Genomic DNA, 26,873 nt, shown 5'->3' on the forward strand with positions numbered 1-26,873 from the left:
TGATTTAGGGATTTTGTTTACTTTGGATTTATATTAATTTCACCTTAATACCACTTTTTTTTTTGCTTCAATTTCGAGAAAATACTTTTCCAAATGCCAATCTTATACTTTGTATATCAATCAGAACATGCTGAACTGCAAATGAAATACTGGCCTCTAGTGTTCAAATATACTCAATGTGTGTGTGTGATATATATATATATATATATATATATATATATATATGTGTGTGTCCATCCATCCGTTTTCTACTGCTTGTCCTGTTCACTGCATTCGGGTGGAAGGCGGCGTACACCCTGGACAAGTCGCCACTTCATCGCAGGTCCAACACAGATAGACAACATTCACACCCTAGGGCCAATTTAGTGTTGCCGATCAATATATATATATATATATATATATATATATATATATATATATATATATATATAATGAAACCCATTTTCTACATCTTTAAGCTACATTTAAACCAGTGTGGATGGCACTGCGAGCAGGAGGGTAAAGTGTCTTGCCCAAGGACACAATGGCAGTGACTTGGTGGCGGAAGCAGAGATTGAACCTGGAACCTTTAAGTTGCTGGCCCGGCCACTCTACCAACCGATTCACACCGCCCCATATGTATATATGTATAATATCCATCCATCCATTTTCTACCGCATATTCAATTTTGGGGGCGCTGGCGCCTATCAGCTACAATCGGGCGGAAGGCGGAGTACACCTTGGACAAGTCTCCACCTCATCGCAGGCCCAACACTGATAGACAACATTCACACTCACATTCACACACTAGGGCCAATTTAGTGTTGCCAATCAACCTATCCCCAGGTGCATGTCTTTGGAAGTGGGAGGAAGCCGGCGTACCCGGAGGGAACCCACACATTCACGGGGAGAACATGCAAACTCCACACAGAAAGATCCCGAGCCTGGGATTGAACCCAGGACTGCAGGGCCTTCGTATTGTGAGGCAGATGCACTAACCCCTCTTCCACCGTGAAGCCCTATGTATAATATATGCACACTAAATTAGAAAGCAGTTTCAAATATTGTGTTTTTGAGGGATGTTGTGAGTTATAGAGTTTTATTTCAATCGATGAATAATTCTGCAATTTGGAATACTTTTCCAAAAGAAGCACGTATAGTGGGGCAAAAAAGTATTTAGTCAGCCACCGATTGTGCAAGTTCTCCCACTTAAAATGATGACAGAGGTCTGTAATTTTCATCATAGGTACACTTCAACTGTGAGAGACAGAATATGAAAAAAAAAATCCAGAAATTCACATTTTAAGAATTTATTTGTAAATTATGGTCGAAATAAGTATTTGGTCAACCATTCAAAGCTGTCACTGATGGAAGGAGGTTTTGGCTCAAAATCTCACGATACATGACCCCATTAATTCTTTCCTTGACACGGATCAATCGTCCTGTCCCCTTAGCAGAAAAACAGCCCCAAAGCATGATGTTTCCACCCCCATGCTTCACAGTAGGTGTGGTGTTCTTGGGAAGCAACTCAGTATTCTTCTTCCTCCAAACATGACGAGTTGAGTTTATACCAAAATGGATTCATGGATGATACAGCAGAGGATTGGGAGAATGTCATGTGGTCAGATGAAACCAAAATAGAGCTTTTTGGTATAAACTCAACTCGCCGTGTTTGGAGGAAGAAGAATACTGAGTTGCATCCCAAGAACACCATACCTACTGTGAAGCATGGGGGTGGAAACATCATGCTTTGGGGCTGTTTTTCTGCTAAGGGGACAGGACGATTGATCCGTGTTAAGGAAAGAATGAATGGGGCCATGTATCGTGAGATTTTGAGCCAAAACCTCCTTCCATCAGTGAGAACTTTGAATGGTTGACCAAATACTTATTTTCCACCATAATTTACAAATAAATTCTTTAAAATTCCTAAAATGTGAATTCCGGGATTTTTTTTTTCACATTCTGTCTCCCACAGTTGAAGTGTACCTATGATGAAAATTACAGACCTCTGTCATCATTTTAAGTGGGAGAACTTGCACAATCGGTGGCTGACTAAATACTTTTTTGCCCCACTGTATTTGAGAAAGCTGAAGATTTGTTTTTTTAGTTATGTATTTTAAATATATATATATATATATAAACTTTTTTTTATAATGTGCAACATTTACATACAATCAATAAATAATAATAATCAAAACAAGTACAGAAACAGTACAAAACAGCAACAGGGATTTGTAAACTCTATAAAGGAACTAAAATAGAATGCAAAATGTATATATGTAAACAAATGTAAAGCCATAGGTTAAGTTATGGGTTAAGTTCCGTAAATAATCCAAATTTGGAGAACAGTATCATAGTTTTTACAGCTTTTTAGTTGTTAGCGGTAGAAAGCGTTTTAAAGTAAAGTGTTGAAAAAGCTGAAGTTTTTTTTTTTGTTTTTTTTTTTTTTTAAAGCTGAAGTTCACCTGGAAAGCGTTTTAAAGTAAAGTTTTGAAAAAGCTGAAGTTTTTTTGTTTTTTACAAAAAAGCTGAAGTTCACCTGGCAATAGCCTGCTAGTGACGTCACCATTGGAGAGTTCGTGTCAGGACCCGGATGTCAAGTCATCTCGGAGTTCACGCCTTAATAAAAGGGAATCGATCAATTATTAAAACGTTAAAACTCCGATATAAGTCGGTGTAAAATTACGCTAAAACGCTACAAAAATGTGTACAGCTGTACAGGTTTCTACTTAATCCCAAAGAGAAGAAGTGCTATCTGGCTATTTGGAGGAGAATATTGGCTTTAAAATGCTATTGACTTTGTGCTAGCGAGCTTCATGGGACTGTCACAGGCGGTAAGCACACACACTGTCATGGCATGACAAATAACGCTCACACTAGTGGGCTAAAACTAATAATATACAGTCATTGACTTATACTATTTCATAACTTTTTTTAAATAATTGTAGGTAAACTACTCACAATTAGGTACCGTGGACTGGTAATTCCTGCCACTGGGGGGCGCTAGAAACAATTGCTCGCCACCATTTACCAGGACCTGTTTTTTTGTCATTGCTACTTTGACAAAAAATGGAAAAGAGGTGAGCTATTTGTGTTGTGTTTATTTATATTAATGAGTGGCAAAATTTAAATTGTTCTTTATTTTGCACTTCACACTTAGGCCTTCAGTGATGTCCTATTTATTCCAACTTAAAGACCTACTGAAATGAGATTTTCTTTTCTAAACGGGGATTGCAGGTCCATTCTATTTGTCATACTTGATCATTTCGCGATATTGCCATATTTTTGCTGAAAGGATTCAGTAGAGACCATCCACGATAAAGTTCGCAACTTTTGGTCGCTAACAGAAAAGCCCTGCCTTTATCAGAAGTCGCAGACGATGACATCACCCGTTGATGGCTCCTCACATCCTCACATTGTTTTTAATGGGAGCCTCCAACAAAAAGAGCTATTCGGACCGAGAAAACGACAATTTCCTCATTAATTTGAGCGAGAATGAAAGGTTTGTGTTTGAGGATATTGATAGCGACGGACTAGAAAAAAAAAGTGATTGCATTGGAACGGATACAGATGTTTTTAGACACACTTACTAGGACAATTCTGGGAAATCCCTTATCTTTCTATTGTGTTGCTAGTGTTTTAGTGAGTTTAACAGTACCTGATAGTCGGAGGTGTGTGTCCACGGGTGTCTTGACGCCAGTGTCTCAGGGAAGTCGACTGCTGCTTTATGGGCGGCACAAGCTCAGCTGATCTCCGGTAAGAAGTGACTTTTTACCACAATTTTCTCGCCGAAACCTGCTGGTTGACATTCGGTCGGGATCCATGTTCGGTTGACCGCGCTCTGATCCATAGTAAAGTTTCACCTCCGGGAATTTTAAACAAGGAATCACCGTGTGTTTGTGTGGCTAAAGACTAAAGCTTCCCAACTCCATCTTTCTACTATGACTTCTCCATTATTAATTGAACAAATTGCAAAAGATTCAGCAACACAAATCTCCAAAATACTGTGTAATTATGCGATTAAAGCAGACGACTTTTAGCTGTGTGTGTGTGTGCAGCGCTCATATTTCCTAACAGTCCGTGACGTCACGCGTACACGTCATCATTACGCGATGTTTTCAACAAGAAACTCCCGGGAAATTTAAAATTGCAATTTAGTAAACTAAAAAGGCCGTATTGGCATGTGTTACAATGTTAATATTTCATCATTGATATATAAACTGTCAGACTGCGTGGTGGGTAGTAGTGGGTTTCAGTAGGCCTTTAAAGGCCTACTGAAATGAGATATTCTTATTTAAACGGGGATGGCAGGTCCATTCTATGTGTCATACTTGATAATTTCGCGATATTGCCATGTTTTTGCTGAAAGGATTTAGTAGAGAACATCCACGATAAAGTTCGCAAGTTTTAGTTGCTAATAAAAAAGCCTTGCCTGTACCGGAAGTAGCAGACGATGTGCCCGTGACGTCACCGGTGTGAGGGCTCCTCACATCCTCACATTGTTTATAATGTGAGCCACCAGCAGTAAGAGCAATTCGGACAGAGACATCGACGATTTCCCCATTAATTTGAGCGAGGATGAAATATTCGTGGAAGAGGGAAGTTAGAGTGAAGCACTAAAAAAAAGAAAAAAAGAAAAGGGGACGGCTCCAGGCGGCGGCAGTTGGAGCGTTTCAGATGTTATTAGACATATTTACTAGGATAATTCTGGAAAATCTTTTATCTGCTTATTGTGTTAATAGTGTTTTAGTGAGATTATAAAGTCATACCTGAAAGTCGTAGGGCTGCGCTGAACGCCAGTGTCTCTGAGAGAAGCCAATGGAGGAGCCAAGATCACATCTGCCTTTTTGACAGCTGCAGGAGGAGGTCGCATAATCCGCTGAAGTCTCCGGTAAGAGCCGACTTAATATCACAATTGGTTGACATGTGGTAGAGAAACATGTTCGCTTGACCGCTCTGTGTTAAAGCTTCACAACAAACAAAGAAACACCGGCTGTGTTTCGGTTGCTAAAGACAGCTGCAATCCACCGTTATCCACCAACAGCATTCTTATTTATAGTCTCCATTATTAATTGAACAAATTGCAAAAGATTCAGCAACACAGATGTCCAAAATACTGTGTAATTATGCGATGAAAAGAGACGACTTTTAGCCGTGAGTGGTGCTGGGCTAATATGTCCCCTCCAACCAATAACGTCACAAGCACACGTCAACATAAGCGTCATCATTCCACGACGTTTTCAACAGGATACCTCACGGGAAATTTAAGATTGCAATTTAGTAAACTAAAAAGGCCGTATTGGCATGTGTTGCAATGTTAATATTTCATCATTGATATATAAACTATCAGACTGCGTGGTCGGTAGTAGTGGGTTTCAGTAGGCCTTTAAATGAACACTGTACGTCCTCTCATAACACCATCATTTTGTCACCATAAGACCATGGCTGGAGAAATACTATACAGAAACACACTTGCGCATTAAAGGGCAATTCTTACATGCGAGTCCCGAGTGAGTATCCAATTACAGGAGGCGGTAATGTCACTTTCAACATGTGGGAACCTAGGGAGGCCTACTGCTGATCAATCAATCAAAGTTTATATATATAGCCTAGGGCTGGGCGATATGGCCTTTTTTAAATATCTTGATATTTTTAGGCCATATCGCAATACACAATATATATCTTGTTACTTTGCCTAAAAGCAACTGCGTGAGAACGTATACTCGAATATCACGATATAGTCATTTTCTATATCGCACAGAGACAAACCCGCTATATATCGTGCATATCGATATATCGGCCAGCCTTAATATAGCTCTAAACCACAAGTGTCTCAAAGTCAGCAGCGCAGAGACGTCATCAACTGATGCACAGATGAGTGGTCCACCCCTGATCCCGACTTTGAACAGCTAGCACAGCATCTGTGGTCACCTAATTTGTAGACGGCAGATCAACTGGTGTAAAAGGGAGTTTATTTAAAGGCTAGAGCAGGGGTCACCAACACGGTGCCCGTGGGCACAAGGTCGCCCGTAAGGACCAGATGAGTCGCCCGCTGGCCTGTTCTAAAAGTAGCTCAAATAGCAGCACTTACCAGTGAACTGCCTCTATTTTTAAAATTGTATTTATTTACTAGCAAGCTAGTCTCACTTTGCTCGACATTTTTAATTCTAAGAGAGACAAAACTCAAATAGAATTTGAAAATCCAAGAAAATATTTTAAAGATTTGGTCTTCACTTGTTTAAATAATTAAATTTATTTTTTTACTTTGCTTCTTATAACTTTCAGAAAGACAGTTTTAGAGAAAAAATGCAACCTTAAAAAATATTTTTGGATTTTTAAACACATATACCTTTTTACCTTTTAAATTCCTTCCTCTTCTTTCCTGACAATTTAAGTCAATGTTCAAGTAAACTTATTTTTTTATTGTAAAGAATAATAAATACATTTTAATTTAATTCTTCATTTTAACTTTTGTTTTTTCAACAAAGAATATTTGTGAAATATTTCTTCAAACTTATTATGATTAAAATTAAAAAAATATATCCTGGTAAATCTAGAAAATCTGAGGAATCAAATTTAAATCTTATTTCAAAGTCTTTTGAATTTCTTTTAAAAATGTTGTTCTGGAAAATCTAGAAGAAATAAAGATTTGTCTTTGTTAGAAATATAGTTTGGTCCAATTTGTTATATATTCTAACAACGTGCAGATTGGATTTTAACCTATTTAAAACATGTCATCAAAATCCTAAAATTAATCTTAATCAGGAAAAATTACTAATGACGTTCCATAAAAAATTTTTTTAATTTTTTCCAAAAATATTCGTATTAGCTAGTTTTTCTCTTCATTTTTTTCGGTTGAATTTTGAATTTTAAAGAGTCGAAATTAAAGATAAACTATGTTTAAAATTTAATTTTCATTTTTTTTTGTGTTTCCTCCTCTTTTAAACCCATCGATTAAGTGTTTTTTTCATCATTTATTCTCTACAAAAACCTTCCGTAAAAGGAAAAAAAATGTACGACGGAATGACAGACATAAATACCCATTTTTTTATGTATACAGATGTATTTATTAAAGGTAAATTGAGCAAATTGGCTATTTCTGGCAATTTTTAAAGTGTGTATCAAACTGGTAGCCCTTTGCATTATTCAGTACCCAATAAGTAGCTCTTGGTTTCAAAAAGGTTGGTGACCCCTGGGCTAGAGTATACAAATAAGAGGTAGCATCTCTAACAGTTACCAGTAGGGCATTCCAGAGAACTGGAGCTCGAATAGAAAACAATTCATGATCCAATTGGTTGTCGCAACTGTCTATTAACTGTATGTGGCCGTTAGTTTACACTGCCTAGATCGCCGTTTTGTTGATTCAGATTGCCTCAGGCAGATTTATAAAGCGCTGGCAACAAGCTAGCTGAATTCTGATTGGATAAAAGCTCTAACGTAAAAACAGGAACACATATGTGACGTGAACAAATATGATGAACATTTTAAATGCTTAAAGAAAGGAGATTAAAAATAAAATTAACCTTTGTCAATTTCCATCCATCCATTTTCTGCCGCTTATTCCCTTCTGGGGTCGCGGGGGGCACTGGCGCCTATCTCAGCTACAATCGGGCGGAAGGCGGGGTACACCCTGGACAAGTCGCCACCTCATCGCAGGGCCCTTTTGTCAATTTATGATCATGATTTATGTTAGGCCAGCAGAGAAGGCCCAACACTGAATGCAAACAAGTGTTCATTAAAACAATGTGGTTGTTGTCTTTATGCTATCTTGTGCAAATTTGTCATTAATCGAAGCATAGTGTCCTACTTCAGACATTAATTCTTTTAACACTGAATTTAATGCTAAGAATTTAAGCAAATAATCTTGGAAACCCCTGTGGTGTCATTATCTTAAAGCTATGATTATGGTTTAACAGCTAGGGATCTAACAATATCAAAATCTCACAGTGCGATATTATTTCAGTAATATAAAAAAAAAAGATGACTTGGAAAAAATGCCTTAGTGTGGGAAATCAAGTGCTACTTATTTTAAGGATAAGCACACTTGGTGTAAATACACACAAGCCTATCGCTTAAATGTTGTAATCCTATTTATTACTACCAAGAGGTATTTTCAGAGTGCAAAGATGAAGGAACAGTGTTTCAAGTAACAAGCAAATGTAAAAAACTTTGTTTTAGTGTCTTTAAACTGACATTGTAAACATACTGTTATGATGAAAACTTGATTAAAATGCCTCACAAATTGATGCCTGGCTTACTGCTTGGTTTTGCGTCAATAGACTTTTCCGGTTGATAATTTATCAAGTGACTTTTTGTGTTGCTCGTATTTCCGGATTTGTAGAAGATCGCAATCTGGCGATATCTGCAAACTGTATTTTGTGTGTCCGTCACGTTTTCTCTAGTGGGAGGATCCACTAGCCTGAGCTTTTCTCTCTGCTCTTCTTTGTTTCCTGCCATCATTTACTGATCTGCACTGATCAGAGAACTATGGGAAATGTAGTTTGCATCTCAAACCAGCTCGCTCAATAGTGCCAGAAAAAAAACTACACTAGTGAGTGTAGGCCAAGTTCTAATTTACTGTCACGTCACGGCATTATTGTAAGAATTTAAAAAGCGCAATACTGTGGTATTTACAATGTAAATACCAACCCATATAGACAAGTGTTTGGAGTACAAGACATCAATATTATTGTGACAACAAAAGAGCAACGGTACTCTTCTAGAAAAGTGAGTTAGAATTATTACTACCGGTAAGTTATCACGTACCTTGTAGACATGATTACCAAATGTACCTCCCTGTTGGATAAAAACTATCTCCGAAGTACCACTTTGCTCCTTATTCCTTTCTTTAAAGATAATATTTAATTGTGGTAACAAATCACATTTGAAGTCCGCATTCCTAGAAGCTCGGCAGGTAACTCTAGCGAGCTGCCACAAAGATGAGGCAGAGTGAAAAGCCAAAGTAAGGACGTTCAAAAACAGTGTTCGAAAAGTTGAATGGCAATGAGTTTGGTAGGCAAGTTATCATCGATTGGCTTAGTGGACCTCTGGTGTACTGTTGTAAAGCTGTTGTAATTTGATGCAACCTTTTTATGTTTTACAGAGAAGTTTTACTTATGGTAATAAAATGAGGGATAAAGCGCAAATACCTGGACAGCTCAATATGAGACAATTCGGTTTTTCAAGGGACAACCCTACATACTCCTTTCTTTAGACCATGGGTGTTAAACTCTGGCCCGTGTATTTTCATTTGGCCCTCGAGGCAATATCAAATTAACATTAGAGCTGGCCCTCCGGTATTATACAGCGGCGGTGTCGCTGTATCACCGCATTCACCGCTAATACTCATACTTGCTAACCCCGCCCACCGATTTTCCAAGGAGACTCCCAAATTTCAGTGCCCCTCACGAAAATCACAGGGGGCAACCATTCTCCTAAATTTCTCCCGATTCCCACCTGAACAACAATATTGGGGGCGTGCCTTAAAGGCACTGCTTCAAGCGTCCTCTAAAACCTTTCGTCACGTCCGCTTTTTCTACGTAGAAACAGCGTGTCGGCCTAGTCACATGATATATGTGGTTTTTACACACACACACGCTAATGCAATGCAAGCTTGGTCAACAGCCATACAGGTCACACTGAGGGTGGCCGTATAAACAATTTTAAGACTGTTACAAGTATGCGCCACACTGTGAACCAACACTAAACGAGAATGACAAGCAAATTTCGGGAGAACATCCGCACTGTAACACAATACAAACACAACAGAACAAATACACAGAACCCCTTGCAGTACTACATCTTCCTGGACGCTACAATATAAAAAAATATTATTAGCCTGTGGGAAAAGTTTATTTTGATATTTACCTGAGAAGGCTGCAAATAGAAAAGAGGCATTCAATTTCTATTTCAATTTGATTTGATATGCCATTGCTATTTTTAAATTATTAGTATTATTTGAAACTCGATTTTGCATGTCACTATAAAGTTATATAAGTTTCGCTTGTTCAAAATTCAATGCAAAACTTGTTTGGGTCCCTATTAAAAGGTTAATTTGTTCAACCTTGGCCCGCGGCTTTGTTCAGTTTAAAATTTTGGTCCACTCTGTTTTTGAGTTTGACACCCCTGCTTTAGACCATTCCTTTGTCCTCGCCCTTTAAAAAAAAAAACAACTTTGTAATGAATTGTTGTCTGTCTGCTCAATCGTAACAGCCAAATGTTGGTAAGAAAATTCCTTTTTACACACGTACGCCATATGTCCTCCACCATGACCGACTTTTGGGTTGGTGACATTACATGAAAACAGAATATTGTGTGCAATCCCAGCTTGCCACAAAAATATAATGTATTGTTTTTTTTAAAAATACAGCAGACAATCTTAGAACGGCTCTTTTATTTTGCAAAAGAAAGGTTTTTTTAGGTCACTTGGAGCTTTGCCTTAAACACAGCCACCTCCAAAGTCACATCATTATTCTATAATTCCTCTTTATAAACAAGAAGGGGTATATTATGCATGCAAATACCGCATTAGCCGCTGAGGTTTTTTTTTCACCTTCCACAGACAAATCCACGATAAACACAAGATTCCCTTAACTATCCGGATGAAGCTGTGTGGAAAAGGAGATGCTCGGAGAGGCCACAGCATGAAGCGTCGCACACAGTTTGCGGTTGCATAGTACAGTACATAGAGATCCTAATTTGAAAACAGCATGCTGCTTTGTATTGCACATGACTGAAACCTTGCTGTCATAATTCCAGCACGTGTGTGGACTGTGGAGCATCTGACTTTATGTACATTATAAAAATAATCACAAATAGGTATTTTTTGACAGGAATAATTTCCCCTCTGTTGTGTTTCATCTAATTACAGCTCTCTCGTGGCATATAATACTGTACTGTGGGGAATACTTGCTCCTCTTGCTCTTTATTTGCAATATCTGATGCGCTTTAGGGATTACCTATTTAACCTATTTGAAAATACCAAAAACAATGTTTTTAAAGTCATTTGAGCGTTAGGTCAGGATGTTCACCTTTGCGACGTTTTGTAACTGAAACAATGTCCATCATTGACACAAAATTTATATATGGTAATAAAATATGATAGGCATTCAAGTATCTTGCAGAAGATTTCAATCAAGTCTTACGAGCTGGCGATGCATTCATAAAAACTGTTGCAGCATTGGTGCAATTTTTGGCTCGACAAACGTTGACAAACAGCACACTTTGTTGCCTGTCAAAAATATCAGTTTTTTTTTTTTTTTACAAATTTCTATTTTACTTCAAATAAACTTGTAGGTCTTTATTAGGTAGTACAGTGGTACCTCGCAACATTTCGCCCATATTCTTACAATTGTTTTAACACTGGCTGGTGGAGTTTGTGTTCTGGAGAAAAGCATATCTACAATAAAAACAAATACATAAGGTTTAAGCTTTAAACCAGCAACCACAGCAGCACATGTGGGTGAGCTACATGGACATTTCCGTTGCAACACATTGTCCTTCACCATGGTGCCCCAAGTCATGCAAACATTTTCTAAAAGACAGGTTAGGTGTTACTGTGTATTGCCTTCCACTTCAATGCAACTGTTATATATCCTTTGCTTATTCCTCAGGGAAAATAAATGTGCATGTACAACAGCTCAAAGGTTGTTGTATTGCAAGTCTAAAGTGATCGTTAAGCTCAAAAATGCTAATTATTACTCCTAAAATTCTGAAGGAAGAACTTTCAGTTGGATAAAAGATTAACCTAAATCCTTGTCAACAAATAAACAAAGGGGGTAACAGTTCAAGGACTGGCAATGCAACTTGATACAAGAGCAAGCATGAAGCTGATTGGCTGGGACACATCCGGATTTGGGCAGGGCTGGCAAGCACCTAATGCACCTGAGGAGACGCGGGTGAAACCAATTACAGGAAATAAGCCACTAAAACAACACAAAAACAAAACAAAAGCACTGCCATTTAATTACGACCAAATTTGAAACTTACCAAGTAGATGCTCTTTAAAAAAATCATATTCATCAAGCTCTTAAACCGTTCGTAGGGTTAGGGTGTTTGCCCCTAAAGCAGTGGTTCTTAACCTTGTTGGAGGTACCGAACCCCGCCAGTTTCATATGCATATTCACCGAACCCTTCTTTAGTGAAAAATAAAATGTTTTTTCTTAATTTATTGATGTTACTATATTAACGAAATACTAATAAAGATATATTTTACAAACAGAAAGTTACAGGAATGTACACATGATCCCATGTTTACATCTCATTGTGCAACTTGTGAATGTTTTAGTGGGACCTAAATGCGATATCTGAAAGGGGTACAAATTATTTCCAACCCCACCTTGTACAGAGCTCATGAAAAACTATGTTTTTTTTATGTCATTGTAAGTGGGCTGAAACACTTATATTAGAAAATAATCTCATGGAAATGATTGCTGTCATTTTATTATAATAATAAAACATTGAACTTGTTATTTAGTCAGGTTTGGACGGAGGCTCTGTCGAACCCCTGAAGCCGACTGACCGAACCCTTAGGGTTCGATCGAACCCAGGTTAAGAACCACTGCCCTAAATGAAACCTTAACGCTTTATACAGAAAAGCAGGCTTTGAAAAAGTGATGTTAACCAACCAAAATGGTTCAGGAATGTGAAGCACCAAGTTTTCAACTAGCAGCCAGTTCACCCCTCATTTCAAACTGCAATCTGGTGATTGACGACGTGGGACCTCTGTATGTACAGGGTAGTTAGAAAAGATCTATGCAGTGGAAGCAGACGTTCATCATCTATCAACATGCAAGAAGCTAGAAGGCGAGAGGATTTTTACATGGTGATGTGCGTGGATTTTAGCAGTCTGTGTGCTGTGGTGTGACGTCACATCAGCACCGCGTGACCACCGCCGATGGAAGCGAGCACAATCGATGCTAAGCATCTTCTCGCCGTGATCTAGAAGGTCCAGAAGTTGGCATGAGCATCTTAAAACTTGAATCAATTTAGTGAATGTTTCGGGGGTCTAATACATAAATAATCACCCTGAAAATAGGGCCTACTTGGGACCATCTTGGCTATGTGGTAGCGTTCATTGGTAGGTGGAATCTGGACCATTCGGACACCTGTGATGACTCAAGTGGGTTCAGAGCCGGTGCCTGGAGTCATGGCTGTAGCTTCCCGGGGAGCTACGGTTGCGGTGTGGCTTATACGCATCCTGATAGGGGTCCTGGTAGTCCTGGTAGGGGTCCTGCGCCTCTCGGCTATGCTGCGACCCCGACGACATGCGGTTGCGTCCCTTGTGTGCTCGTTCGTTGTGGTAGTTTTCATCGGACGTCATCAGGTTACGACGCTCGTTCGCAGTGGAGTGATCCCCCGTGTGGTTGCTCTGTTGCATTCTTTGGCTCTGCTGATATGGCACACAAGTCGGGTGTGATACAAATGGTGACATACATCAAACTAAAACAACGACTGGCCGCAGTTGTACCTGCAGTCCAGAGATGCTGGTGGGGTATGCTGTGAGGGTGCCGGTGCCTAGGTTACGTCCCAGCAAAGGGTTCAGGGGTGTGGCCATCGAGGTATGTGTTGCTTTCCAGTAGGCCTCGAGGTATTCGGCAAGATGCTCACAGGCATCTTCCAGCTGGTTCTCGTCCAAGATGATGTCAAACATTTCCTGGGAGCAAGCGCTCGGCAGTTATTATTTGCATAACATAAGGCCAACTTGCTGTGAAGATGGTTACTTACTGGAGGACATTGAGCCAGTTTGTCTGCAGCTACAAGCTGGACATTCAGGTGTTTGCTCTGAGACTTCCCCCTGGACTTGACTAGCCTCTGTAAAACCTGGATGACAAGGACACACACACAGTGGCATTTTAGATATAGGCCGCACGGGCAATTGCCGAGGGTGCCATTTCCTACGTGGCGCTGCAGGGACAAGGCTGAACAAAAGATTCATATTTGTATATGAGCAACATTTATTTGCTCAACAGGTCAGGATATGTGTGGATATTGGGGCCCCAATACTGCTCACATGAAGTGGATAAAAAAGCAAACCAATGAGAGACAATACGACATTATCATCACAAATTGTTATCAATGTCAATGTCAACAAGGAAGTGAGCATGTGGGTGAGCAACATAGGGACACATTTGGCGGTTGATTTCTGCTTTTGACCTATGGATGGATGAATAGGATTGGCAAAAATTACGATTGGCCAAAATATGAGGATTGGACAAAGTTGTGATGTTGGGCAGAATTTGCGAAAATAAGTGCGCTCAGAATATAGCGAAATTGAAGTGGAAAATTGTTGATCTATGTGGGGAATTAGTATTTCCCCATATTGTGTGGGCGCCTGCGACCTAAATGAGATGTGGTGCCTGGGAGGGTGAGGCGGGCGGGTCAATTATGTCTCACTAGGCGCCACTGAGGCTAGAACCTTCACTGCAGACACAGATGTTAAGTTATGGGTACTTTTTACAATCAAACCAATACGGCAACAATTTCCTGTAGCTGGGAATCGATACTGGTAGTTGACAGTACCAATTTTTGGTACTTTTGAGTGTGTTCATGTGGTATTAGATGTTTTTAATATTAAAATCTAATTATTTTTTATTAAACATTTAAAGGCCTACTGAAACCCACTACTACCGACCACGCAGTCTGATAATTTGTATAATAATGATGAAATCTTAACATTGCAACACATGCCAATACGGCCTTTTTAGTTTACTAAACTACAATTTTAAATTTCCCACGGAGTTTCTTGTCAAAAACGTCGCGGAATGATGACGCGTATGATGACGTGTGTTTGTGACGTTATTGGTTGGAGGGGACATACTAGCTCAGCACCACTTACGGCTAAATGCCGTCTCTTTTCATCGCATAATTACACAGTAATTTGGACATCTGTGTTGCTGAATCTTTTGCAATTTGTTCAATTAATAATGGAGACTATAAAGAACAATGCTGTTGGTGGAAAGCGGTGTATTGCAGCTGTCTTTAGCACCGAGACACAGCCGGTGTTTCTTTGTTTGTTGTGAAGCTTTAACACAGAGCGGTCAAGCGAACATGTTTCTCTACGTCAACCAGCATGTTTTTGGATGGGGAAAATGGTGATATACATCTTACCGGAGACATCAGTGGATTATGCGTCCTCCTGCAGTAGCTATCAAAAAAGGCAGCTGTGAACTTGGCTCCTCTGCTTCTCTCTGAGACACTGGCGTGTTCACCACAGCCACCCGACTTTGAGGTATGTCTTTACAATCTCACTAAAACACTATTAAAACAATAAGCAGATAAGGGATCTTCCAGAATTATCCTAGTAAAGGTGTCTAATTACATCTGAAACGCTCACACTGCCGCCGCTCGGAGCCGTCGCTTTTTATTTATTTTTGTATTTTATTTTTTTCTTGTCCTTCACTATCAATATCCTCGTCCACAAATCTTTAATCCTCGCTCAAATTAATGGGGAAATTGTCGCTTTCTCAGTCCAAATTCCTTTTACTGCTGGTGGCTCACATTATAAACAATGTGAGGATGTGAGGAGCCCTCACACCGGTGACGTCACGCGCACATACTTCCGTAAAGGCAAGGCTTTTTTTTTTAGCAACAAAAAGTTGCGAATTTTATCATCGATATTCTCTACTAAATCCTTTCAGCAAAAATTTGGCAATATCGCGAAATGACCAAGTATGACACATAGAATGGACCTGCTATCCCCGTTTAAATAAGAAAACCTCATTTCAGTAGGCCTGTAACTCTGAGCTATTGATAACTGCTGTTCAGTTATTTTTTCGTCCATTTTGTTTTCTTACACTTCTGAGTCTCATTTAAAGGTTTGCATTTATTTAAGTTTATCCTAGCTCTGTTGCTGTAGTCAGGAAGGTGTATTTGCACTTAAGTCTTGTCTTTTGTCGAGCCCTTCATAGTGTTTTTACCTGTAAGTGTTGTACTTATTACACGCTAGATTTTTGATTGTAATTGGATCTTGGTTGTAGTTTTTATTACCGAATAACTAATGCTAATCAATATTACCCCAAATTTCCACTGAATGCGGAACGGCCGCAGACCATACACACGCGCCGGCGGACTTTTTTCGTTTTTATTCAAGTCAATGTGTCAATTTCCACCGCTTGCGGACTGTCGCCGACATGCCGTTTCCGTTCTGCATTCCAGCGCTTAATATACGCAGACCTTCTATTTTTGCTGGACGCTGCAACAAATCTGATCAGTTTTGCAAAAATCCTCTAGTCTTGGACAGGAAGTCATGCACAAATAGAAAATGAAATGTCCAAGTTGATTTGAAAATAAGATAAACAATAAAATTAGAGTGTATTTTCTTCTGCTTCTCTGAAAGGACAGAATAAACGTTTTGTGGTTGGCTTTATTACTTCCTCCCTTATCACGTGATTATGCGCGGATTCGCGATAATCTCGTAAAAGTCTGCGCAATTTAGCTGCACAATGGAGACGCAACAGAACGGCAGTGGTGATTGCCAGACGGCAGATAGCGGCGCTCTTCCGCAGTGAAGCCAGTCTGAGGCTGTTCCACATTCAAATTTGGGGTCATAGATATGGCATATCCAATGAAAAATTTGCATTGAGATAGCGCAGCTTTACTTTCAAACCCTTTCTATCAGACATGCTTGCTTTGTGGCTTGGACGGTTAAACAATTACCTAGATGCAGTCCGCTATGAATATGCCTGTTGGATGTGACGTCACAAGCAACAATGGTATTGAAACATGGTATGGTTTGATTTTGCTTGAATTGGTACCCCGTTTTAAAAGTTCAGAATATAGTACCCATACCTACAGATGTATGTGTAAGTGCAGCTTTTTAGGGGTCATGTACTGCTCATGCTCCCTCTTAAAATGTGCATTAATTCTACAGAGACTAAAATCTTTACGAATTTTTTGTCATAATCTTTGTGGTCACAGCTGTAGTCGCTCAAAAAGAGTGTAGCGTGTGCCACATCTCCATGCAAAGGTGCCATGATGCAGATTAGTTGGTGGAAGCAAATGCACTACCCATCATAAAAAATGGTAACTTTTAATATTGGGGAATTGTTTCCTAAAATGTCAAGATGTTCTTGTTTTTTCTCCCTATTGAATGAATTCTCTGTGAGGCCGTCACTGGGAAGATAAATGCTAATACCTCTATTAACGGGACTTTTAGAAACCCCTCTCCTCTGGCGTACCTTAGGTGAGGACACTTTGACGTGGACAATGATGGGAGCCAAGGAGGTCTTGAGGAGCTGGGCTGGATGGTTGATAGTGTCTGCATCCAGCACTACCAGCTGCAAGGAGCGGGCCAGCTCAAAGATCCGCTCGATCTCGCTTTGCACTTCAGCTGATGACACAAATCACGAGTGAGGGTTTATCAACTGTTGAAAATAAACTAAGGCGGTCTTCCTCACCTAAGCTGGAGCGGGTGTTGGATCGCTCAATGATGGCCCTCTTACTGGGGTTGTTGAGGACAGATCTCTTGGCTAACGATATATCGGCGGTGACCCGTGTGATTGATATCCTGCAAGATGGAAACAAATGTTTTCGTAAAGCCATTTTATTTAAAAAGTAAACATGGTGTGAAACGGTCACACATGTCCTACCTGCCATCAAATCTGTGCTTGAGGAAGTCAAAGAGCGCTTTCTGCATCATATCAGTCACCTGTACAGACCAGTTTCACATTTGTGACGTCATTTTCATACTCTGAGTTCCTTCATATTAGTATTTGATGTAGTGTGGACTACCCAATTACGATGAACATTTCCTATTATCCTATAAAAATTTTTTTAAGCACACTTAAAAATACTTTGACTGTGTCTCAATCCACGCATCTCCGTACTTACAGTACACTTGGAATTTTGACTGCATACTGAGAAGTAGCGGATGTTGCCCTCAAAACGCCCAAATAAATGAATAATCGCCATCTTGGCTCTATAGTAGAAGGGAAGGGATTGCAAGTTGTTATTTTTTACAAAATTACGAGTTTTGTGGTTGGGAACGCACTCGCATCGATTTTTAATACTGTCCGAATAGACGCATACAACTAGTCAAGTGTGCACCGCAGTTCAATACTCGGCTGAGTAATACATAGTCATGTGTAACTTTCCTGAGAAAGAAGGAAGTCACTTTTTGTCTAGTTAACCTTTTCTAAAAGTTCTGTAGACTCTTCTGATGGCATTGCGTCAAAAGGTGAAAAGTGAAGTAAAATTATAAATTGTAAATAGCTCCATATAGAAGTGGACGAACCACTGATGAAAATGTAGTGGAAAATTTCTGTCCTAGGGTTACATCCAACTAAATGCATTGGAAGGGACACGACATGAAAGGTCAAGTCACCCTGACCAAGTGCGAGTTTTGTTGTGGGGTGATAGTTGAACATTGGACAGTTACATAAGTTGTTATGCCAAAATCAGGCCAACAGGGAGCATATAAATAAGAAGGGAAGACCAAGCCTGGTGTGTGCTCTTATTAATTCTTTCACGAGGGTGCACCATCTTTCGTCTCATGAGACACTGTCTGTTTACATATTGATTCGATCCAACTTTGTACTATCTGATTGTGAGTAATTAAAACTGTTGTAACAAATTCTCTATTGTTCCTGTTTAAGATTCGGACTTTTCGACTACATAAAATTGGCTACCACGAGCGGGATGAGTCCCCGAGGTTAAATCCCCGACATTTCGACAACATAAAATTTTCCATCACAAAACAGTGCAACTATCATCTAGGACAGGGGTCGGGAACCTTTTTGGCTGAGAGAGCCATACAAGCCGAATATTTTAAAAAGTATTTCCGTGAGAGCCATATAATATATTTTTTTAACACTGAATACAACTAAATGCCTGCATTTTTAAGTAAGACCAACATTTTTAGAGTATAATAAGTATTTTATTATTTTTAATAACATTGTTATTCTGAAGCTAACCAACAACAAATAAAATACTTCTTACCGTTATTGCGACTTCTTGAACTGGTGCGGTAGAAACCGGATGGATGGATGGATTAAAATGCATGAGAATGTTTTATATTTTGAACGTTATTTTTGACACTGTAATTACCAGCGGAATTATTCATTACTTATCGTGTTAAGCAATGTCAGCTAAGATTTATCTGAGAGCCAGGTGCAGTCATCAAAAGAGCCATATCTGTCTCTAGAGCCATAGGTTCCCTACCCCTGATCTAGGATAAATATTCTTTCTTTGAACATCTGAAAGGATCTTCTACTATGTAATAAAAAGTGACAACTACGGGTCTTAGAATAGTTGACTATAAAACAATTCAATTTGGAGTAGTCTGATTTTGAGTTTGAACTATGCAGTCAAATTGTCGGACATTGAACCCCCTTCCTCCATCGGAGGGAAGCGAGTTGAGTACCGTAAGCCCCACACGTACTGCGATTGTGTTGGGAGGATATTAAGAGTTAAGGACGTGGGATCTGTTGAAATGTGCCCCTGCTAAATTGGAGCCCCCCATTGGACACGTAGCTGGCCATGCCAGTGTGTGCTTTAGGCGAGCCAAAATCCGCCACCGACGCTGGTGGTACTCACCAGAAATTGAACCCTGGCACATGTCGCCAGGCTGTAACTTTGAAGTGAAGTGAATTATATTTATATAGCGCTTTTCTCAAGTGACTCAAAGCGCTTTACATAGTGAAACCCAATATCTAAGTTACATTTAAACCAGTGTGGGTGGCACTGGGAGCAGGTGGGTAAAGTGTCTTGCCCAAGGACACAACGGCAGTGACTAGGATGGCGGAGGCGGGAATCGAACCGGCAACCCTCAAGTTGCTGGCACGGCCACTTTACCAACCGAGCTATGCCGCCCCAGTTAGCAATTTTAAGGATCAATCTGCTGGTTTACCTCCAGAAACCTTGTTATGACATTTACTTCTTCTAGATAGTCAAGTTTGACTGTCTTCAATCAAACCCCGGCAGACCTGATGAACTATCCAACCTCAAGTGCTTTAGCCTTTTTTTAATCAGATTAGACAATGAAAATCCTTTTGTTGGAGCAGTGTAGTGATCTCATTATTGAGAATTGCGTTATTGGGCTTTTTGTGAGCTGCAACCTTATCGTGGTAGAGGAGTTTGCGTGTCCCAATGATCCTAGGAGCTATGTTGTCCGGGGGCATAAAGCCCCCTGGTAGGGTCTCCCAAGGCAAACAGGTTCTAGGTGAGGGATCAGACAAAGAGCAGCACAAAGACCTTTATGAAGAAGAAAAATCATGGACCTAGATTTCCCTCGCCCGGACGCGGGTCACCGGGGCCCCCCTCTGGAGCCAGGCCCGGAGGTGGGGCACGATGGCGAGCGCCTGGTGGCCGGGCCCCAAGAGGCAACGTGGGTCACCCCTCCAATGGGCTCACCACCCATAGCAGGGGCCATAGAGGTCGGGTGCATTGTGAGCTGGGCGACAGCCAAAGGCAGGGCACTTGGCGGTCCGATCCTCGGCTACAGAAGCTAGCTCTTGGGACGTGGAACGTCACGTCACTGGGGGGGAAAGAGCCTGAGCTAGTGCGCGAAGTCGAGAAATTCCGGCTGGATATAGTCGGACTCACTTCGACGCACAGCAAGGGCTCTGGAACCACTTCTCTCGAGAGGGATTGGACCCTCTTCCACTCTGGCGTTGCCGGCAGTGAGAGGCGACGGGCTGGGGTGGCAATTCTTGTTTCCCCCCGGCTCAAAGCCTGTACGTTGGAGTTCAACCCGGTGGACAAAAGGGTAGCCTCCCTCCGCCTTCGGGTGGGGGGACGGGTCCTGACTGTTGTTTGTGCTTATGCACCAAACAGCAGTTCAGAGTACCCACCCTTTTTGGGAACACTCCAGGGAGTACTGGAAAGTGCTCCCCCGGGTGATTCCCTTGTCCTACTGGGAGACTTCAACGCTCACGTTGGCAACGACAGTGAAACCTGGAGAGGCGTGATTGGGAAGAATGGCCGCCCGGATCTGAACCCGAGTGGTGTTTTGTTATTGGACTTTTGTGCTCGTCACAGTTTGTCCATAACAAACACCATGTTCAAACATAAGGGTGTCCATATGTGCACTTGGCACCAGGACACCCTAGGCCGCAGTTCCATGATCGACTTTGTAGTTGTGTCATCGGATTTGCGGCCTCATGTTTTGGACGCTCGGGTGAAGAGAGGGGCGGAGCTTTCTACCGATCACCACCTGGTGGTGAGTTGGCTGCGATGGTGGGGGAGGATGCCGGACAGACCTGGGAGGCCCAAACGCATTGTGAGGGTCTGCTGGGAACGTCTGGCAGAGTCTCCTGTCAGACAAAGTTTCAATTCCCACCTCCGGAAGAACTTTGAACATGTCACAAGGGAGGTGCTGGACATTGAGTCCGAGTGGACCATGTTCCGCACCTCTATTGTCGAGGCGGCAGATCGGAGCTGTGGCCGCAAGGTAGTTGGTGCCTGTCGGGGCGGCAATCCTAAAACCCCTTGGTGGACACCAGCGGTGAGGGATGCCGTCAAGCTGAAGAAGGAGTCCTATCGGGTCCTTTTGGCTCATAGGACTCCGGAGGCAGTGGACAGGTACCGACAGGCCAAGCGGTGTGCAGCTTCAGCGGTCGCGGAGGCAAAAACTCGGACATGGGAGGAGTTCGGGGAAGCCATGGAAAACAACTTCCGGACGGCTTCGAAGCGATTCTGGACCACCGTCCGCCGCCTCAGGAAGGGGAAGCAGTGCACTATCAACACCGTGTATGGTGCGGATGGTGTTCTGCTGACCTCAACTGCGGATGTTGTGGATAGGTGGAAGGAATACTTCGAAGACCTCCTCAATCCCACCAACACGTCTTCCTATGAGGAAGCAGTGCCTGGGGAATCTGTGGTGGACTCTCCTATTTCTGGGGCTGAGGTCGCCGAGGTAGTTAAAAAGCTCCTCGGTGGCAAGGCCCCAGGGGTGGACGAGATCCGCCCGGAGTTCCTTAAGGCTCTGGATGCTGTGGGGCTATCTTGGTTGACAAGACTTTGCAGCATCGCGTGGACATCGGGGGCGGTACCTCTGGATTGGCAGACCGGGGTGGTGGTTCCTCTCTTTAAGAAGGGGGACCGGAGGGTGTGTTCCAACTATCGTGGGATCACACTCCTCAGCCTTCCCGGTAAGGTTTATTCAGGTGTACTGGAGAGGAGGCTACGTCGGATAGTCGAACCACGGATTCAGGAGGAACAGTGTGGTTTTCGTCCTGGTCGTGGAACTGTGGACCAGCTCTATACTCTCGGCAGGGTTCTTGAGGGTGCATGGGAGTTTGCCCAACCAGTCTACATGTGCTTTGTGGACTTGGAGAAGGCATTCGACCGTGTCCCTCGGGAAGTCCTGTGGGGAGTGCTCAGAGAGTATGGGGTATCGGACTGTCTTATTGTGGCGGTCCGTTCCCTGTACGATCAGTGCCAGAGCTTGGTCCGCATTGCCGGCAGTAAGTCGAACACATTTCCAGTGAGGGTTCAACTCCGCCAAGGCTGTCCTTTGTCACCGATTCTGTTCATAACTTTTATGGACAGAATTTCTAGGCGCAGTCAAGGCGTTGAGGGGTTCCGGTTTGGTAACCGCAGGATTAGGTCTCTGCTTTTTGCAGATGATGTGGTCCTGATGGCTTCATCTGACCGGGATCTTCAGCTCTCGCTGGATCGGTTCGCAGCCGAGTGCGAAGCGACCGGAATGAGAATCAGCACCTCCAAGTCCGAGTCCATGGTTCTCGCCTGGAAAAGGGTGGAGTGCCATCTCCGGGTTGGGGAGGAGACCCTGCCCCAAGTGGAGGAGTTCAAGTACCTAGGAGTCTTGTTCACGGGTGAGGGAAGAGTGGATCGTGAGATCGACAGGCGGATCGGTGCGGCGTCTTCAGTAATGCGGACGTTGTACCGATCCGTTGTGGTGAAGAAGGAGCTGAGCCGGAAGGCAAAGCTCTCAATTTACCGGTCGATCTACGTTCCCATCCTCACCTGTGGTCATGAGCTTTGGGTCATGACCGAAAGGATAAGATCACGGGTACAAGCGGCCGAAATGAGTTTCCTCCGCCGTGTGGCGGGGCTCTCCCTTAGAGATAGGGTGAGAAGCTCTGCCATCCGGGAGGGACTCAAAGTAAAGCCGCTGCTCCTTCACATCGAGAGGAGCCAGATGAGGTGGTTCGGGCATCTGGTCAGGATGCCACCCGAACGCCTCCCTAGGGAGGTGTTTAGGGCACGTCCAACCGTTAGGAGGCCACGGGGAAGACCCAGGACACGTTGGGAAGACTATGTCTCCCGGCTGGCCTGGGAATGCCTCGGGATCCCCCGGGAAGAGCTAGACGAAGTGGCTGGGGAGAGGGAAGTCTGGGTTTCCCTGCTTAGGCTGTTGCCCCCGCGACCCGACCTCGGATAAGCGGAAGATGATGGATGATGAATGGATGGCTTTTTGTGAGACCTCGACATCAGAATAGTTTTGTTGCCATTGTCGGAGAACGGGTTCACTCGAAAAACCCAAATGCCCAAATGAACCAACAAGGGCACCGGCAAACCAAAATGCATGAAGAATCATCTATAGGTATAATTTCTTTGATGCTTTTTGTGTATCTTGTCATCTTACGTTTCCCAGGTTTCCTTGTAATCAGACAACGGTGCCAGGTTTTTCCCAGTTTCTGGCATGGGCACCATTGAGCAAGGATTGGTTAAAATGTCTAAACTATTGCAAGGACATTTGTTGGTACTGTGAATGTGAGTGTGAATGTTGTCTGTCTATCTGTGTTGGCCCTGCGATGAGATGGCGACTTGTCCAGGGTGTACCCCGACTCCCGCCCGATTGTAGCTGAGATAGGCACCAGCGCCCCCCGCGACTCCGAAGGGGATAAGCGGTAGGAAATAGATGGATGAATGTATTTGTTGGTACTCAAGTACTGTTGTTGAAGTCGTCAAAAACTGATGTAATTGCCAATATCAAATAATAATAATAAATAATAACAAATGTAATTATTGTTAGAACATTTATTTCTGTCACCTATACCACAAAGCTGTGTTTTTCTTTATATTTATTTGGTGGATTAGCATATTTTGACCCATATTGTATTGATATTATTGTGTTTGATTGATTCAAATGTGTAGAATATGGCGTTTTGGATATTTTATATCTATACCTGGGAAAAGTATGAACACCCCTAAGGATTACAGTACAGTATGTGTAACGAAGTGTACTGACTGAAGTATAACTTTTGAAAAACGCTATTGCTTAGTTCAGCACTTATACTTAAAGGCCTACTGAAACCCACAACTACCGACCACGCAGTCTGATAGTTTATACATCAATGATGAAATCTTAACATTGCAACACATGCCAATACAGCCGGTTTAGTTGACTAAATTGCAATTTTAAATTTCCCGCAAAGTATCCTGTTGAAAACTTCACGGAATTATGATGACGCATGCGCGTGACGTCACCGGTTGTAGCGGTCATGTTCTTCCAGCACCGCTCACAGCTAAAAGTCGTCTCTTTTCATCGCATAATTACACGGTATTCTGGACTTATATGTGTTGCTGAATATTTTGCAATTTTTCCAATTAATAATGGAGAAGTCAAAGAAGAAAGATGTTGGTGGGAAATGGTGAATTGCAGCTGCCTTTAGCAACACAAACACAGCCGGTGTTTCCTTGTTTACATTCCCGAAGGTGAAGCTTTACTATGGAACAGAGCGGTCAAGCGAACATGGTTCCCGACCACATGTCAACCGGCAGGTTTCGGTGAGAAAATTGTGGTAATAAGTTGGCTCTTAACCGTAAACATGAGCGGAGCTTGTGTCCTCCTGCAGCTGCGGACTCTCTTCATATAATCTCACTAAAACACTAGTAACACAATAAGCCGATAAGCGATTTTCCAGAATTATTCTAGTAAATGTGTCTAATAACATCTGAATCGCTCCCACTGCCCTCGCCTTTTTTTTTCTTTTTTTTTCAAGTCTTTCACTCTCACTATCCTCATCCACGAATCTTTCATCCTCGTTCAAATTAATGGGGAAATCGTCGCTTTCTCGGTCCGAATCGCTCTCGCTGCTGGTGGCTATGATTGTAAACAATGTGAGGAGCTCCACAACCCGTGACGTCACGCGCACATCGTCTGCTACTTCCGGTACAGACAAAGCTTTTTTTATTAGCGACGAAAAGTTGCGAACTTTATTGTCGATGTTCTCTAGTAAATCCTTTCAGCAAAAATATGGCAATATCGCGAAATGATCAAGTACGACACATAGAATGGACCTGCTATCCCCGTTTAAATAATAAAATCTAATTTCAGTAGGCCTTTGAGGATTATACAATACTATACAGTGCTTGTATGGGCATTGAGAAATAGTCTTCTGTAAAACTCAAACTCACCTCATAACCTTTGAGTGAGGGTCCCACCAGCACCACCGGCCTCATGGAGGGAACCACATCATACGGGGGGATGTGCTCCGTCTGTCAACGCAAACATTTAATCAGCAGCAGTCAGCTAAATGTGAGCGAAAACAATAATCAGACAGCTCAGATGGGCAGCGGATGAACGTGGATTACAACAGATGTTAAATGATAGGCTGCTGGTGCATGAAGCAAACTTGCTGAAGTCACGTTTCCGCCAAGCAGTACAGTTCAGTTCAGTTTGTTGCCATGCAAGTCCTAAATGTAAGATTAAATTTAGGTGGGATGGGGATAGTGGTGTCCATTATATAAATAGTGTGGCAGAGTCGCACATCATAGCTCATGGGTGTCAAACTCTGGCCCGCGGGCCAAATTTGGCCCGCCGTGTATTTTCATTTGGCCCTTGAGGCAATATCAAATTAACATTAGAGCTGGCCCGCCGGTATTATACAGCGGCGGTGTCGCTGTAACAACGCATTCACCGCTAATACTCATACTTGTCATACTTGCTAACCCCCCCCTATTTTCCAAGGAGACTCCCATATTTCAGTGCCCCTCACGAAAATCACAGGGGCAATCATTCTCCCAAATTTCTCCCGATTCCCACCTGGACAACAATATTGGGGGCGTGCCTTAAAGGCACTGCCTCAAGCGTCCTCTAAAACTTTTCGTCACGTCCGCTTTTCCTACGTAGAAACAGTGTGCCGGCCTAGTCACATGATATATGTGGCTTTTACACACACACACACGCTAATGCAATGCAAGCTTGGTCAACAGCCATACAGGTCACACTGAGGGTAGCCGTATAAACAACTGTAAGACTGTTACAAATATGCGCCATACTGTGAACCAACACTAAACGAGAATGACAGGCAAATTTCGGGAGAACATCTGCACTGTAACACAACATAAACACAACAGAACAAATACACGGAACCCCCTTGCAGTACTACCTCTTCCTGGACGTTACAATATAAAAATGTATTATTAGCCTGTGGGAAAAGTTTATTTTAAAAGAGACATTCAATTTCTATTTAAATTTGATTTGATATGCCATTGCTATTTGTAAATTATTAGTATTATATGAAACTCGATTTTGCATGTCACTATAAAGTTATATAAGTCTCGCTTGTTCAATATTCAATGCAAAACTTGTTTGGGTCCCTATTAAAAGGTTCATTTGTTCAACCTTGGCCCGCGGCTTTGTTCAGTTTAAAATTTTGGCCCACTCTATTTGAGTTTGACACCCCTGTCATAGCTAATGAATTCAACAAATGCGACATCGTAATCAAGACAACAGCGGATTGGGTTCTTCGTTCTTGGCATTCCGACAAGAAGACACATTTTATTATAGGAAGTGACAATCAATGGACTGCATTGTCTCTAGCATAATCATTGCAGTTTTGGTAGCTTTCACAGTTTATGAACAACGGAAATGCACATGAATGTGCTGAACTGAACTAAACTGTAAGGAAAACAAAGCTTAGAGGTTATAAGAAGTTGAAAGGATGAGGAGCGACATGCCAATGTGGCAAGCGAACAGGACACAG

At 42.0% G+C, this 26,873-nt stretch overlaps 1 protein-coding gene and 1 long non-coding RNA gene across 5 annotated transcripts in view; one reads left to right on the plus strand and one right to left on the minus strand.

The window, feature by feature from the left end:
• The first annotated feature begins 2,575 nt into the window (after nt 1–2,575).
• LOC133544157 (uncharacterized) overlaps nt 2,576–26,873 on the plus strand; it is a 39,631-nt gene continuing 15,333 nt past the window's right edge. Inside the window, exons 1-3 of one of the 2 annotated variants that reach the window (XR_009804592.1) lie at nt 2,576–2,813; nt 2,928–3,059; nt 10,541–11,012. This is a non-coding gene — a long non-coding RNA (uncharacterized LOC133544157). Of the gene's footprint in view, nt 2,814–2,927; nt 3,060–10,540; nt 11,013–26,873 lie in introns of those variants that run through there. The other variant, XR_009804593.1, reaches the window with a different exon arrangement.
• Nucleotides 10,358–26,873, minus strand: part of LOC133544156 (voltage-dependent L-type calcium channel subunit beta-4-like) — a 50,224-nt gene continuing 33,708 nt past the window's right edge. For all 3 annotated transcript variants that reach the window (XM_061889251.1, XM_061889252.1, XM_061889253.1), the window contains 7 exons: nt 25,303–25,383; nt 17,568–17,626; nt 17,376–17,485; nt 17,157–17,308; nt 13,705–13,800; nt 13,448–13,633; nt 10,358–13,369 (listed from right to left, as the gene is read on the minus strand). In XM_061889251.1, the coding sequence (XP_061745235.1) occupies nt 13,106–13,369; nt 13,448–13,633; nt 13,705–13,800; nt 17,157–17,308; nt 17,376–17,485; nt 17,568–17,626; nt 25,303–25,383 (948 nt within the window). In that variant the 3' untranslated portion in view covers nt 10,358–13,105. The remainder of the gene's footprint in view (nt 13,370–13,447; nt 13,634–13,704; nt 13,801–17,156; nt 17,309–17,375; nt 17,486–17,567; nt 17,627–25,302; nt 25,384–26,873) is intronic.

Source organism: Nerophis ophidion, linkage group LG27 (genome assembly GCF_033978795.1).
Source record: "Nerophis ophidion isolate RoL-2023_Sa linkage group LG27, RoL_Noph_v1.0, whole genome shotgun sequence".
Taxonomy (NCBI): domain Eukaryota; kingdom Metazoa; phylum Chordata; class Actinopteri; order Syngnathiformes; family Syngnathidae; genus Nerophis; species Nerophis ophidion.